This window comes from Schistocerca gregaria, chromosome X (genome assembly GCF_023897955.1).
Source record: "Schistocerca gregaria isolate iqSchGreg1 chromosome X, iqSchGreg1.2, whole genome shotgun sequence".
NCBI classification, from domain to species: domain Eukaryota; kingdom Metazoa; phylum Arthropoda; class Insecta; order Orthoptera; family Acrididae; genus Schistocerca; species Schistocerca gregaria.
Genome location: NC_064931.1, coordinates 472,524,326 through 472,541,706, shown reverse-complemented (window position 1 = coordinate 472,541,706; position 17,381 = coordinate 472,524,326). Strand labels below are relative to the sequence as shown.

General features: G+C 42.1%; 1 protein-coding gene across 7 annotated transcripts in view; it reads right to left on the bottom strand.

The window, feature by feature from the left end:
• LOC126298740 (uncharacterized) overlaps positions 1-17,381 on the bottom strand; it is a 374,620-nt gene that overhangs the window by 251,414 nt on the left and 105,825 nt on the right. For 6 of the 7 annotated variants that reach the window (XM_049990183.1, XM_049990179.1, XM_049990178.1 and 3 more), the window contains exon 6: positions 15,656-15,742. The exons of the other annotated variant lie outside the window; for it this stretch is intronic. In XM_049990183.1, coding sequence (XP_049846140.1) covers positions 15,656-15,742 — 87 coding nt within the window. The remainder of the gene's footprint in view (positions 1-15,655; positions 15,743-17,381) is intronic. 7 annotated transcript variants of the gene reach the window in all.

Here is a 17,381-nt window from a genome sequence, read left to right as displayed (position 1 = left end):
GTCCCTACTAAAAATATTATCGGGTAATCTAATTTCAGTGGATTTCTTTAGAACACGTTCCCAATAAAGAGAAAGAGGAGTAACTATTGGAGTGTCATTATAAAACGTCTTGTTTGCCTCATTAAGACAATGTTCTGCCACTGCGGATTTCTCTGGCTGGAGCAAATCAGTGTACGATCGTGTACTAGACATCATTGCTGAATTGTACTGATAATAGTCTGGCCAATACAAGCCCTCCCACAGTGACAAGAAATTATGCATACTCCTCGTTTCCTCAGTCCCAAGAAGGGCTGTAATCTTAGCTGATGGTGTCACCGGCGGTCTGAACTGAAGGCACAACGTGTTTGTTGGTCGGTATGACCATTCTCCTTAAAAACAACTTTATAGGCTCTCATCACCTAAGTCCGCAAGACTCCTGTGCGTCGGCGTGGTGGATGATAGATGGTGACATGCAGATAACGACCAGTATGAGTAGTTTTAGGATATACACTACTCCCCCAAAGCCCCAATGTAATTTCTTTGAATCAAAACGTCAACAAACGAAAGTTTAACATACTTTTCCACTTCCACTATAAATTCCATACTAGGATGGAGACAACTGAAATGTTTTGGAAAAAAGATTTAAAGCATCATTTTCATGAGGCGAAACCATGAAAGTATCATCAAAGTATTTGAAAAACCAGGTGGGTTTTAGAAATGAAGTTATGAGCGCCTTGTCTTCAAAATCTTCCACACAAAGTTTGGTGACTATGTGGGAAAGGGGGCTTCTCATAGCCACTCCGCCATTTTGCTCAAAATACGTATCATCAAATAAGAACTACGTCGATGTCAGCTTATGACATAACTCAGTTGTAGAGAAATCACGGGAAACCTAAATCTGGATGGTGGGGTGCGGGCTTGAGTCGTCCTCCCTTACGCGAGTCCAGTATGCTAACGACCGCGCTACCTCGTTTGGTACGACGTAGTTGTTTCATCGTCGAGTTATTACCAGTTAAGAACAGGGACTCTTCCAGAGGAACCCAGGGAAAATATTGTGTCAAGATGACTACATTATCCGGCTGCATTCCCAGGAGAGTATCATCAGGAAGCCAGTAGTTCACCACCCTGGGCGAAGCTCGGAGGAGCCATCAACCCCAAGGCGTTAGCTGTATACGGCCGGCGGCGAGAAAGTGCTGCGGTCAGCCAGCAACCTGTTGGAACTGGCAGCTTGTGGCATCGCTGGGCCGATGGAACGATGACGCCAGCGACTCGCAAGGGTGCTGCTGATGGTGGGCACACGTAACGGCCTAGCGCAACCACGCAGCTCTGGATGGGGCGCGCTAGAACGCACGGAATCACGTCATGGACCCAAGATGGGTGAGACGGTTTCCACCAACAGTGGCTGCGCATGCAAGCGGAGGCAGACATCATTGAGTCTGGGTGTACAGGCGATGGTGGCTGAGCGGCTGCACGTCTCCGGGTTCGAACTATAGATCACCGGGGTAGGAGGCCAGCTAAAGTAGGCGCACAGCTGACCCACCGGTTGGAGAACGCTAAGTCAGCAGCATCAGACTCAGTACGAACAACAGGACTGCAGTTCGCAATGGCTGAGTTCAGAGGTGGCGGCTAGTTGATCCGTGCAGACTCGTAAACCGGTATAGGTCCTTCCTCCGAAGTGGTGGCTGTCAGACTGCATATTTATGTCGAGAGATGATTAGCATTTATGCGGCTTGGATCGTCCCTGTTTTGCCAAGCCTTCGGTTTCCATCATGTAAGCCACAACAAAGCCACATCTCACTGGGCGGCTATCAATCACGGGTTTTGCATAAGCTCAGCTATGTAGCAGAGGGAACTGTCCTGAGTACGTGGAGAGCGGCTTTTCAGGCGACGGCCCCCCCATTTCCGAAAAAACTGACTCTTAAGTTTTATGCGCACCTACTATACCTGTAACTTAAGTAAAGTTTCAACCAAGACAGCGTGGACCAGCGGCTAAAATTCACGCCCATTATGCTAGCAGTTAGGGGACAATTATACTTGTGTACCTCTTCCTCTTCAATTTCATAGTACACTATCATTAAGTAGTTATGTCATACAAAATTATAAAAAATAGTCTTTTTCGCCCTTGTAGCTTCTTTAATAAATCAACTACGAGTATTATAATAAACTTCCTTCAAATACGTAATCCGTTAGTTATAATATAGATTAGAGAATCGTCTTACTCGCTATCGCTTTCATGACTTGCTGTGTTAGAACTGAATTCAGGATGGTATTTGTCGTAGAAGTAACCGAAACGCAAATTGGTGGACCATCGCGCACATTTAAAGAAGGATATTGCCTTGCAGACATACGGACTACAGAAGCGATACTGTGAAAAGCAGTTCCTCTACATTCAGAGAGATTGTTCTTTCTTCAATTCACTTCGTTGCGAAAGACGTGTATATGATTATTCCTGTGAAAGCAGGTGCACTAAACTGATGCAAAATTAAATAATATATTTTTATGGAACCTTCTCTCGAAGTGATTTCCCTGCTAGCCTCTAGGACGTCGGGAGCATTTTGCATGTTTTTGTAAAACTTTCAACCTGCTTATAAAAACGAACATCATGGGGTTGTAAAAGTATAATATATTTGGGTGGGGTAATTTTTACGGTGCAGATGCATGCTTTACTTTCATCTACAAAGGTCCGATCGTAAAGTAGCTGATCAGTCTAACCTTCCCACGAATCAGTAATGTGAAGAAATTTTTCTTGTCGCACGTATGGTAGAATGAGAGATTTAAAAACTCTTCGTACAGCGCTATCGTCAACTTCCCTGATTTTATACGGGTCACAACATTAAATGTTTTGTTTTACGAGTCACCCAGTCAATTCAACAGGCCGATCTAATTTCCCGTATATTTCTTGCATGCTTACGAAAACGAAAGGAAATATCTTTACTGACGCAGTTATACAAGGTGGCGCTGTTAAAACAAGCACGCGTCCCCTTTGGATGCGAATGCAATATATAATGAAATAGAGTAAACAGCTACAACAACGGACAGTTTATGCAATAATCAGTTGTTAGCACTCTTCAGTCAGCATTTCCGTTTATTTCATAAGTGAATTTTCACATTTCTCTTTGTGGTCTGCAAAATGGCTTTCTCGATAGAAGAAAGAATTGAAATTTTGGAAGCATATGTGCAAACAAGTTCGATGAAGGAAATTCGGGAAACTCTCGGAGTCAAGTATCCGTATAGGGGAATACCAGCAAAGAGAGCAATACGGAGTCTGTATAAGAAATTAGCGCACCTACGGATCTGTGTAAGATGTAACATGACAAAGAATTCCTTCAGTTCGCTCACCAGACGTTACTGTATAATTTGCTGAACAATTATTCAGAGCCCAAAGAAATCTAGACGCAAATTGGCCCAACACGCGCATGTTAAGTAAGAGAATTTGCCAGCGGATATTGAAAACTCTTAATTTGAAGCCATGTCGTGTGGCGGTTGTGTAGCAATTAGCGGTGGATGATAGTCAGAAACGTGTAGATTACTGCATGTGGCTTCTGAATAACGTCAGTGATGGTTTCTTAGATCCTTTCCATTACATCATGAGAAGCATGGTTTCATCTTTCCGGTCCCGTGAATTCACAGAACACGAGATACTGGGTTACGGAGAATACTAAAATCGTGTGTCGTGTGTAACACGAACGCGCATCATTGGACCAATATTTCTTGACACTGCCGTCAACACAGTTGCGCATACGAAAATTTTTGATACATTTTGTGAACAACTCACTGAACATGAAAGGTAATACTGCTTCTTCCAGATGGAGTAACATGCCACACGTTTATGGTATCCCTGGAACGAGTCGATGATGTCTTCGCTGAGGAATGAACTGTCAGCAAACATTTATGACCACCACGTTCGTCAGAGCTAAAAACATCTGTTTTTTTCCTGTGGGGATACTTGAAGAGAAAGGTCTATGAAACAAATCCACACACAATACAGGAACTGAAAGAAACATCGGCTGTAAAGTTGCCTCCATCGATATGCGAACTTTACGCCGGGTGTACCTGAATATACTTAGACGTGCATAGCTGTGTATTGATGTTGCTGTGGGTCACTTTCACCATCGTCTATAAATGTATTATTCACTGCATTTTTAATTGTAAGTTAATGGTGAGTCCATTTCAGTTTCGCGCGTGTGCAGCCTTCGAGACTTGCCTTCTTACACACCTGATCAGAGTAGAACACTGCTGGGGAAAGCCAGAACGCCGAGTCGGTTTGGTTACGCTCACAACATTCCACTGATAGTATCAACAGAATATAACACCTCAGTTAAGCTGTCCAAGACAGAGCATGACGGTAACAAGAGTGGATTAACAATATTAAAATGTACTTCTCATTTGCTAAAGCTTAAGCATCTTACACCATCCGGCCAAGGAATTCCAAAAATGATTTCATCCCTTGAGTATGGACGACATCCGTGCAGTATTTAGGGTGGCAGTTTGAACTAACAACTGTAAATACCAGATGAGCATCCCATGCAGCATTCTGAACACTCATTGTGAAGCAGCGTTCGTGAGGCCGTAGTGTCTCAATATTGTTTTGTCACAAATCAGAACGAGTCAGTATCTCTAAATCAAGTGTTGAAGACATTCTGCAGACTGTTATGACTTTGGTAGGACTCATAAGGAGTCCTGGCAAAAAAAGACGCGTGGGCGCCTGCCGTGACTTGATTCAAAAGCAGAACACGGACACTTCCTGGAAAAACATCATCTCGGATGCACAGACCAGATGTTGTTAATACGAACATACCACAAAACGATAAAGTATAGAATTTCTCATGAATTGTCACTGCTAACCGACAGTTAATTTAATGTGACGTGTGAGCTGAACAACAGTTACAGATGGCTGTATAAACGTTCTGTGCGTTGTACTGAAGTGACGAGAGACTGTGTGTAATACCTGAAGCACAAAGCCACCATTTTAACTTTTCTCTAGTTTTTATTACGTCAGTCTCTAAACTTTTTGGACTGATGGGTATGTATTTCAGAAGCAGTAAGTTAGGAATAGTAGGAACATATACACTGTGGTGAAAAAAGTCATTGGAACTGGCATGCACATATACAGATTCCAGTTGTATCGTGTACATACGGTATAAAAGGGGAGCACATGAGCAGAGTTGTCATTTGTACTCAGGTGACTCATGTAAAAAAAGTTTTCGATGTGTTAAGGCCGCACGAAGGTCATTAACAGGCTTGGAAAGCGGAATGGTGGCTGGGGCTAGATGCATGAGACACTCAGTTCCGGAAATCATTAGCGAATTCAATATTCTTAAATCCACATAGTCAGCAGTGTGCTGCAAATACCACATTTCCGGCATTACCTCTCACGATGGACAGAGATAGGTTACACTTTTGAAACAGCAATGTGCGTGTCTTCCGTTAAACCGGCTGCGAGAAAGGAAGTGGCGCACTGTGCTCTGATGTGAATATGTGCTTTTTTTAAACTATAATAGTGGGACATTTAAACCATTAGAAAAATCGTTTCTTCCATACATATGGTTTGCAAGATAAAAGAAAAATTGTATTTATGGCCTATCAGCTTATTATTAGAATACTATTACCGAATTTGAATTTGCAAGAACAACGAACAAGGGAAGAGGGACGAAAGGGACGTAGAGAGGTGGAAAGGAGGAGCTAGATACAATGGACAAAGAGAAGGGGAGGAGAAAATTCATTCAAGGTCAGTATTTAACCTGTCACGTGTTCACACATGCATACAGGCCAATTGTATGCGTTAAAAATGGCGGGACAACCAACCACTCCGCCTTTCTCTCGAGAGCAGTAAAAAGACTACAGTCAAGTTCCACCTCCCCCTCGCCCCTTTTTGTCACTATTGCAGTTGTGTTAGTTTCATCATTGGTGGTTTGTACGTCTTAGTCAAAGATTTTTTGTGTGTCTTTACTTAATATTTTTGTTTTTAAAAGATCAATGCCCTTTAACATGGCACCACCGGAAATAGTGGACCAGGACAAGCAAGTGTTTGAGTTTCTATTGTCTGCACCACCACAACAGCAGCACCCCACAGTAGCCCAACAGATTTATCGTATCTACCATTCGAGTCTCCTTCATACCAGCAGCAGCAGCAGATACCTGAACTGTGTGTTCAAGAAACGCGGCACGAATATCCACAGCAACCATCAATTTTTCCTCAACATGCCAAGCTGTAATTAAGTGGTTCCAGAGTATTTCACTTTGCTAATACTTACAACATGCCTTCCAGCAACTCGAAAGTGTGTGAACTTAGACTTAGAACGAGATGGGGACTGATGTAATAACGAAATCTGAAAGCGCTTAACACGCTGGTGCTAAAGTGCAGTATGCAATATGAGTGGGACTGTTTACGTGCACTGGAGTCAAAAATTAAAGTAACAAACAGCTGTTTCCCCGTCCTGTGTCTCATTCACGATACAATCACACAAACTGTCAACAGATATCTGTACGATCATGCTCTACATGGAAAGTGGCATTTCAGTCAACGGGAAAGCAGGCCGCGGTGGCCGTGCGGTTCTGGCGCTGCAGTCCGGAACCGCGGGGCTGCTACGGTCGCAAGTTCGAATCCTGCCTCGGGCATGGGTGTGTGTGATGTCCTTAGGTTAGTTACGTTTAAGTAGTTCTAAGTTCTAGGGGACTTATGACCTAAGATGTTGAGTCCCATAGTGCTCAGAGCCATTTGAACCATTTGAACCAAGTCAACGGGAAACAACGCCAATGATGACATCAGGGCACCTGTCAAACGGAGTGCTGTTTGCCAGGTAGTCTCAAATCCACAACCGCTGTGTACACAGTCACAGATGGTGCAGTGTGGCAGAGAGAAGATGTCTACCATACAATCTGAGGGCTAGGGCCATAGGAAGAATGGAAGGAGGAGTCGAAAACTATTGGGGCCTTATGACTTAACGTGAATTGTTCTGTTGTTTCCCGGATGAGGCGATAGTTTAGAGAGACTGAAACTGTGTATGGTGTCAAACAAACAATCCACTTTACACTGAATTCGTGAAACAGTTCCGGTTAACTCGGTATGTCACATGACACAGTTACGTGAAAATGTATAAATTTTACTGATCAGTGAAGCAAATAAACAAATTGACATTTCATGAGTATAAACCACTAACACACATACAAGTAATATCTTGCAAGTAATTTCCGAGACCCAAGCTATGAGACGCATTTCTGAGGGAAGAAGAACTCTTACAAGGGAATGCCCGTCCACATTCAGCTGAAATTTTCACAGCATGACACCTAGCGTACACAATGAGATGCTGGAGCCACTGTGTAGGCCGCCAGCAAAAGCATCCATGGTGCCTGCTTTTAGCGATGAGACTTCGGGAAACCTGTCTACAGGAACACAGAGGGAAATGCCAGATAAACGTCCGGAGAAACCCAACTCAAAACATTGGTGACTCACTGTAGCCATCTGCGTTAAAACTCACATGAAAGAAAAGGCTGCTTATCTCAGTATTATGTAGCAGAAGTTAAACTCTGCCCTACAGAAGAAAAGACGCCTATGGTAGGCTACAAAAACTCTAGTGGGTGGAGTCATAGCAAGTGCAAATGCTCTGATTGGCAAGAAAGAAAATGCGTGGCCACCAGCTTTGATATAGGCAAATTGCAGACAGATTAATTGGTTTCTTCTCTTGCAGGAAATCGTCGAGTATTTGTGCAAGATGACTCGCACCATGCCGAGACGATTGCGAGAGTCATTATGTGAACACTTGTTCACAGCCTCGTCTTAATTCATAAGGAGTTAGACTGCAAAGTCTCCTAGTGTGGAGAATCGCACTGAGCCTTGACAGTTAACGCTTTCTAACGATTTGAGGGCAACGGCGTATGCACTATTCCAGCCAAATAGCGTGTACCATGCCAATTAACTTAGCTAGCAAATAATTAGGAGTCTGGGCTTTACCAAAGATGTAGGAAATGTATCCAACTGGTGTTGAACAGTCGACAGAGTCTTAGAACAGATTCTCAGGTTCACAGATCGCGCCAACAGCAGCCACTGTCACCACTGAAGGAAGGTAAACATGAGTGCTTGCGCTACGTCAGCAAATGATATTCAATTGACACTCAGTTCTGCGATCGTCTCCGTCTTTCCTAATTGTAATGCATTCATCCATGACCTGTAGTTAAACATATTCACGATTATAGGGCTTAACTGAAGCAGAAGAGCAACATACCAAGATTAACAAAAAGAATTTATCAACCATGGTAGAGTGCTTTATACTCTTAAGTTATGGAATTTTTTAAACTGTGAACCTCTTTTTGATTGCTCTTTACCGACCCCAATTCAATTTTTGGTATTTCCGTTGTGCATTTTAGAATAATTGATATCTCTGGCCCCAATTGTATTTCATTGACTCGTATTTTATCGACCCCCAAACACTGTCATGAATCATCCTACCATTAAAGAACCTTATAACCGCTAGGAACTTCGCTTCACAGTTGACAACCGCAATATATTTCCATTCTGTACGTAATTTTGCTATCATTGTTATTTCATAAAGCCATACTTAGAATAAAAATAAAACTCAATAACAAAAATCTATGATTTTCATTTTCGCTAACATACAGTTATGCCTGAAGCCGTACACTAATTTCTGTTAGCGGTAACTTTTCCTTTACGGGGGGAGTGGTGGGATCGACATTGAAATTATTGCCTGATTACATCACTGTCCATACTGCTGCACTCTTCTGAACTCCGTGAGATGATATCTTCCTACCTTATAGGCCGTAGGTTTAACTCCAAATTAATAACACACTCACAGAGAGTCCTTGCACAACTGTGGTAGTAAGATAGATCAGAAACTGTCTCACACGTGTTATATAATGGCGACCCCTCTAGTATGGTAAAATACCAAGGTAAAGTGGTCAACCATATGTAATTACTAGGACATAAAGAATATCCTCTTTAAAAAAATTTCGTGAAATTGTTTTGTGTTGTATCAATCAATTGTAAATATTAGTGGCTACTGACAAGTAATAAGGAGACATAGACATGCAGTGCACTGAGAGATGTATGCAGTATCCCCATAGCATAGTTGTAACGACATTGTTAGCTTTAAGTTTTTCTTGCAAGCGCACAAGTGGCCGACACAGCTTTGGTAACTGGGTTTATCCCAACTGGAAAGTGACAGTCTTCAGCCCTGTTATTGTGTTAAGGGAATTAGCAACAGTAGAGAAAGGGTGAAGGTAATGCGTTTATGAAGCGAGTATGGTCGCATGACCGCATGATTACGCGAAGTAAGGCTAGTCAGTTATAATTGCAAAGATGGGAATCAGAGAGATTAGCAATGGCAGATCGAGACCTTGACCGAATAGTGAGGTAGACATCCAGCAGGATAACATACGGGAATCTCAGGACAGAACAACAGACGACACAATGGTGCGAGAAATAGATCATAATGTGCTGTAGGACCTAAATACATAGCAACAAGACGCCGTAAGCGTGACCAACAAATTGCAGAGGTGCAAGAAGATGGGGAACACCTTGAATACGTAGAAACCATAGTAGATGCAATAAGACTTTCCTCACAACCAAGTACAGGCAATGCAAGTCGAAATGTGTCACCACATGGTTCAATGCAGTCAGTTGCAGAGAGACAAGAGAACGGAGCACGTTGGAAGAAGTAGTAGGACCAGTTAATTTGTCGGAAATTCTCCAGCAGTTAATGCGAACCATAACGATACGAAACAGAGAGATAAGACAACAGATACGTGAGCAGAGTACGGGATCAGCGAAACAACTGCGTGAAATTAAAAAACAATTACGTCACATTGAGGAAGAGGCAAAAGAATCGGGAGATGGGAGCCCAAATTTAATAATAGGTCACACGCAATTAAGAACAGAAATTGACAAGGTCCAAGCGGACGTACAGACATTGCGGAATGACACTCAGACCGAAATAAAAGCGTTGCATGACGACACACTGACCGAAATCAAAACATTACGTGATGATACTCATGGTGAAATTGGAAAGATAACCAAACTGATTAATGAAATTACACGCCAAGCAGCGAGGTCAGCACAACAAACAGTTGAAGATAGTGTGTTGCGAAAACGCATCACAGAAATGGTTCTGAAGAGTTAAGATACTCGCATCGTGAGAACAGAAGCGAAAACGAGGAATCAATCCGAAAATTTTAGAGAAGAACTGTTGCGAACTATACAAGAGCGAAGTGATCAAGTTCATAAAAGCTCTGAATCCGTAACAACTTCAGAGTCAATAACGCCACCAGAAAGGCAAAAAGTTTCACAAGGAATTAAAAGAGATTTCACGCAAATGAAACTCCAATCACAGGCGGAGAAGAAATTACGCGATATCCGACCACCTGCGATGCCACAGGCACATTTTGAAACTTACGAAGAGCAGATGACACCACGCAATCATCGGGTACCACATGCTTACTTTTCGGAACAATTCGGACCACATGATGAAGCGGCAAGCAAGACACCGAGCCAGTACGTGACAGGGATATGCAAAGACGCGAAGGTTATAGCGTAAAGCATACCGACACTCACACGGAGCCGATGGAAGAAAATTATTGCGTTCCATTACAACGATATCATGCAGGACTAGGCGAAAGTTACAGTTGGTAATATCCAATGGATTTACCACAAACTGAAGGACATACACATGAAATTATCGGGATCAGAAGCGGTGAGGATTCTCGAATTTCGTACGGTACCATGACGAGGTACGACAACAATCATTTCCTCACTGTAAGGAAGTTTCAGCATTTCCATGAAAGAAACCTAGATTGATCAATTCAGAGTATAACTACCAGAGCACTGAACATTAGCGCACAAACTAGATTTCATATGTGCCCATATGTCCGGAACAGTAAGAGAAACGATGCAAAACGTAGCAGAGATAAATTTCTCTCACACTGTTGGTGGAGTGAAGTGCAAAACAGGGTGAAGTATGAACTGTTACAAAATCCATACTTCGAGAATTCCGGAGAGAAGAGTCCTGTAAAATTTTTCGAAGCAATGGCAAAGAAAAATCAATGTTTGGATGTGCCATACAGCGATGGAGAATCGATTAAATAGTGTACCATGAAGCTGCCACTAAAATACCAACAGTCATTTGTAGGGCACGGAGGCAATGACCTGGAAGCCTTCAAAAGAATTTTCAGAGAACTAGAACTCATACTCTCGGACGATGAGGCAAGACAAAAAGCAAAACCCGCGTAAAATCGTGAATGAAAGACCGCGAAATGCATCGGAGTCCGCACGAAGGAATGCCAGCTATTACGAACCGTGTGATAACTTCGCGTCAAAAAATGATAATCGATTCCAACAGAGAAATGGGTACGGGTACGGAACAAGAAATGGCAATGGTTATCTACCCAGGAATGACAGTAATTGCTACAGAGGGAATAATGGTAATGGTTATGGTTACTTGAGGACAAAAAGGCCGACAAATTACCAGCAACGAAACCCGTGTGACCAAGTCGAACATAGACAGAAAGGACAGAAAGAAGACATAGAGATAAGGCCACCAACCCCAATTAACGTTCGAATTAACGAGAGAGCGCTGAAATCAAGAACAGTGCACCTACCCAAGCAAGCAGCAACAGCAACGTAACGTAACAAAAGAAATATATACTCTATTACGAAAGATGAAAGATGAAAGAAAAGAACTGCAGGGACCGAAAGAAGTCGAGATACCGCAAACATCGGGTTGGACAGGAATTAATTGGGATAATTTCGCAAACAACGGACTACCCGAACAAAATGAAGGAGGCTTAACGGCAGTCGAGTTAAAAGGCAAAGTAATTAGCATTGCAGAGTTATTTAATACTAAAACTAGGGAGAGACGATTCCAAGAGGATAATGTACCATCGACAGAAATAAACATTTTGTCACAACAGGTAATAAATTAGCAAATAGGATCACAGGGATCAAACGAAGACAGGAAACCACCAATATCATGCTGGGAAGAAATTAATTGGGAGGATACTGACAAAGAAAACGAACTACCAGAGGCAGGCACAATGAGAGAAGAGAATAGGGACGAAGTAATTACAATTTCCTAGTTATTTGTGGCCAAGACCACGGGAAACGAACTGGAGGAGGACAATACACAGTCGACAGAAGTTGAAAATAAACTACAGCTGCTCACAGGTCCCAATGTGTACAATGATGGAAGATACAGTGACATAATAAGGGATTTTGATGCGATTATTGGGGATGATTGGTTTGTGGGGCGCTGAACTGCGCGGTTATCAGCGCCCGTACAAATTCCGAACCTTTGCTCAGCCCAATCACACCACTTTCATGATCATGATCAGTACAACACAAACACCCAGTCATCTCGAGGCATGTGAAAATCCCTGACCCCGCCATGAATCGAACCCGGGACCCCGTTCTCGGGAAGCGAGAACGCGATAGTTCAGGAAGTTGTAGAAGAGAGAGAGAGGTCGAGGCATATCCGACAGAATGTTCGAAATCAAAGGTAAAAATCCTGAAAGGATCCAAGATTAAATAAAGGATGTTTACATGCATGGAAATGACGAAGAAGACAGCAAACCAGTCCAGATCCAACCAGTTGTTAAGGACATGATAGCAAAAATCCCAATTAATGTAGTCGCAGACAGCAGAAGGAGCTAATCACGATTCCGGAGAACTTATTTAACCAATGCAGTGCTAATGAAGAATTACTGTTCTTGAAAACTAGAAGATTAAAGTGAAGGGTCTTACTAAAAATCGTGCTGCGGTTGTCAATAAACAAACAAGGTTAACTGTTTCGTGTCAAGCTCAAATGATCGAAGCCACTTTCGTTATCATACCGAAATTAACGATGGACGGAGAATAGGTGCGGATTTTCTGAATCAAAGACAAGCTGTGATGGACATGGGAAAAGGTATCGTTACTTTTGAGAGCATTACACTTCTCTTTGAACCAGGGCTGCACAGTGTCAAACATAGGTGGAAGAGCAAGAGCTTTCCAGACCTAAAGAACGGTGTTCACCACTCAAACCAAATGGTATAAACAGAACGAACCGAGCATACAATGAGATAGGTAAAAGTTAAGGACTCCATCATGCAAGCCATATTAAAAGATATGATGAATGATCACTTATGGGCATCAGTAAATATTATCAAAGAAGCCTTCAAGTATGTTTCAGACTGGACGTGACCTGGAGTCTGAGGAAAAGAAGAGACAGAGAAATGAGAACTAGCTTAAATTTTTTTATGTAGCAACTAACATGCTGTCTAGAGTTTGCAAAGATGAAACGGATCCAATATCATGACATACTAACATGCCCCACGACACCACACATTACGAACGTAATGAGTCTCATTAGCGTAAGATATCAGGAACAAATTGGAACCTGACAGAGAAACTAGGATTGTAACGCAGAGATACGACGCCAAAGCAAGTAAAGAATTAAGAGGTGTAAATTAGACATTAAGCTTCAGGTAGATCAGAAGAAAAGATTTTTGTACTCAAATCTCTTGCAAGAAACAATCGTCAACTGCCCACGACTATGCGGCGGACAACAACTGAAAATGTATATGGGATACGAATGTACAAGATCAACGATTTTCTACGATGCAGAGGCGCCGGTAAGGGCACAACAAGGACGACGGTTTGTAACCTAGGCAACCCTTGAACCCTTGTACCTAACTGCGGTAGCAACCTTACAGTGATTAAGAAAGTACAAGGAGAGTGCATGAGCAGCAGAAGATCGACGTTGGGTTCAGGCCTTGTGAAAATTCACTTTCGACCGATACTAAAGTTGGAAGGACTGCAGGGACGACGGCACAAGAAACGAAACAGCAACCAGCGTTCAGAGTAAAAACAAAACGCCTCGCCGAAATACAACTTGGCTGAGGTACAATTTGGCAAAAAATTGTGTGTAGAATCGCACTGTCGCCACCAGACTGCTACTCTACTGGCCATTAAAATTGCTACACCAAGAAGAAATGCAGATGATAAACGGGTATTCATTGGACAAATATATTATACTAGAGCTGAATGTGATTACATTTTCACGCAATTTGGGTGCATAGATCCTGAGAAATCAGTACCCAGAACAACCACATCTGGCAGTAATAACGGCCTTGATACGCCTGGGCATTGAGTCGAACAGAGCTTGAATGGCGTGTACAGGTACAGCTGCCATGCAGCTTCAACACGATACCACAGTTCATAAAGAGTAGTGACTGCCGTATTGTGACGAGTTAGTTCCTCGGCCACCACTGACCAAACGTTTTCAATTGGTGAGAGATCTGGACAATGTGCTGGCCAGGGCAGCAGTCGAACATTTTCTGCATCCAGAAACGCCCCTAGAGGACATGCGGTCGTGCATTATCCTGCTGAAATGTAGGGTTTCGCAGGAATCGAATGAAAGGTAGAGCCACGGGTCGTAACACATTTGAAATGTAACGTCCACTGTTCAAAGTGCCGTCAATGCGAACAAGAGGTGACCGAGACGTGTAACCAATGGCACCCCATACCATCATGCCAGGTGATACGCCAGTATGGCGATGACGTATACACGCTTCCAATGTGCGTTCACCGCGATGTCGCGAAACATGGATACGACCATCAAACAAAATATCGACTTCCGAGTACTTTTAATGTAAGATTGTATATAGTACGAGAGAGCAACATTTAATCTTAATAATAATGAATAAATTACGACTAAAAAAGTAGAGAGACAATATACAATATAATGAGTCCTGTAAAATCAAAAACGCCACTCTTAAGAAATATCGAGAAGCTTGATAATAAAACTGTTTTTTAAATTATAAATAGCAAAGCACACGAACATATTAAGTATACTATACTGACAGAACTACCAATGATGAAGCTTTTTCAATAAACTTTAAATGATTTTGGTGTAAAATTAAATTAAATTCTCATTGTTAACGAGGACAACATGTGTGTCGGCAACGATTCTCTTGCAAAAGAGTGAAACAGAATCACGAATCGTTGAAACATGCACCCTATTCAACAGATTTGACATCGAATTATTTAAGAAAATCTCAAATCAACGTTAATATCATAAGTTTTAAATAAGGGAAATGTAGTGTGTTCTAGTAAAGGCAGTTTCGAAAACTTAACTGACATGGGAAATAAGAAAATCAGTAAGACTGATAACATTTACAGTATGCACCACGAAACGTTCCGGGTCCCGGGTTCGATTCCCGGCGGGGTCAGGGATTTTCTCTACCTCGTGATGACTGGGTGTTGTGTGATGTTCTTAGGTTAGTTAGGTTTAAGTAATTCTAAGTTCTAGGGGGCTGATGACCATAGATGTTAAGTCCCATAGTGTTCAGAGCCACCACGAAACGTTTCTGAATGAGTAAATTTGACTTGAGGCTATTAATCGAAATTACGAAACGAAAAATGTGACAAAAGCCAGTTTCGAACATGTAAATGACTATCGAATTTAAAGAAATCTGATAATTCTGCAACGTCCTGCCATTGTGCGGCACTCATTTCCTGTATACAGTGAAGGCTTAGACTATTTTCAATTGTAATTTCTTCTAAATGTTTAATTTTCACGAACCGATGAATGGCGATGCCCTGATACGAAAACGGCTTGGTACTTCACTGATTTCGCTGTCACGATCTATCCTAGTTACCAAATTCCAATTAATTAGCCCAATTACTTACCTTGTTCCTGTTTTATGTTTGGTTTTCTTTCCGTGGGGTAGCCTGCCTGGCCCACACCATCCCCATCGGCCTCAGCTTTAACTGGGACTGTAAAGAAAGACAATTATGACCATTACAGTACACCCTAATTTCTCGCCTGCCACTGTTCAGTACTAAATAGAGAAGTTCATTAGTTACAATCGAGAATCAGTGACAACGAATGAAATAAGATGAGAAGTATCGTGCACTTTGGCAGTCTTAGCACCCACACATAAATTTTTGCCATTACAAACAAAATCACACAATGTTGTGCAGGTTTTCTAAGTTGCTCCTGTGAACACAAAAAGGAAAATGTATACCTTCTTTAATATACGGATATTAAGAAACTTGACTGCTGGCCATTAAAATTGCAACAGGGAGAACACAATAACGAAATTTTACTTACTTTTCATCTACAGCAGTGTAAGATGAATACCCAATTAAATTTTTAGGTGACATTTGGGTATATAGCGTGCGCATTTAGTATAGAGCTGCCAACACTGACAGCGACAACGGCTAAACTCTTCTGTGCATGCAGTCTAAATGAACTGGATGACTGGTACGAGTATGTCATTCCACGCTGCTTAAACATTGTGCCAGAAATCATCATTAGCATTGATTGGCGAATGGCAGCATACCCGTCTCTAAGCCCACGACCAGATGTTTCCAATCGATTATAGACTTGAAGGATGTTCTGGCCATGGCAACAGCACGACAACACAGGAAGTATGCATTGTTTCGTAATATTCGTGAAAGATAACATCAAAGAGACCTCGAAGATAGAGCACAGAGATCGGCATAGCACGTCACAAAAGTAATGCCGACTGTTCGAAAAACACGCTATGCGAAACACAGGTGATCTTAACCAATGTTAAAATGTAGGTTCAACCACCTTCCACCATGCAAAAGCATGGAAATCGACGCGTTTCGCAGAAGGAAGCCTTCATCGTCAGAAATGTTACATAAAGGTGCATAAAAATGATAAATACAGAGATAAAAACATTAATATTTCGTTGTCACTTCCCTTGTAACCTTGTCTTCCTAATATATGCTTCTATATCATTCGTTTAGTCTATGAAACAAAGTAAAAAGAATCGGCGTATGCTGTCCTGAATATCGACAGCTTTACAGCAACAGGTACTCGCGTGTACAGTCAGTATACCTCAAGCAAGGATACACTTAATTCTCTCTGTTGGATTCCTTTCATGTTAATTTCTTAAATCTGTTGTCATTTTCGCCACACATTCCACTTCTAAATTAACTGTGGTGTTTCTGACTATCTGGGAGGAGACTGAGCAGTGGAACGTGTTGCTTTTACACATAAACAAGAACGATCTGTCACACTACTACACTTTAAAACACAGTTTATATGTAATTCATGTCACACAGTCCCAAATGGAACCTACATCCGCTTTCTTTTATATAGTGTATATGATAAGATACTGTCATCCCTCTTTCCTTCTGTGTGATAGGATGAATGAGCAAATGTATTTCTAGTTGCATGCATGATGGTATCAGACAAGCCTGTCTGCTAGAGAACAGTAGGACCAACGTCGGAACAGGTAGCTACGCTTTCTAAAAGCAAAGAAGTTTATATTCTTGGTATGGTCCTGTCCATCCCTTGTCATGTTGGTATAGGAAGCTGCCTCTGTGGTCACTTCCGATTGTATCTGTGAGGCACCCTCGGTAGGGGCCCACGCCAGTCGGT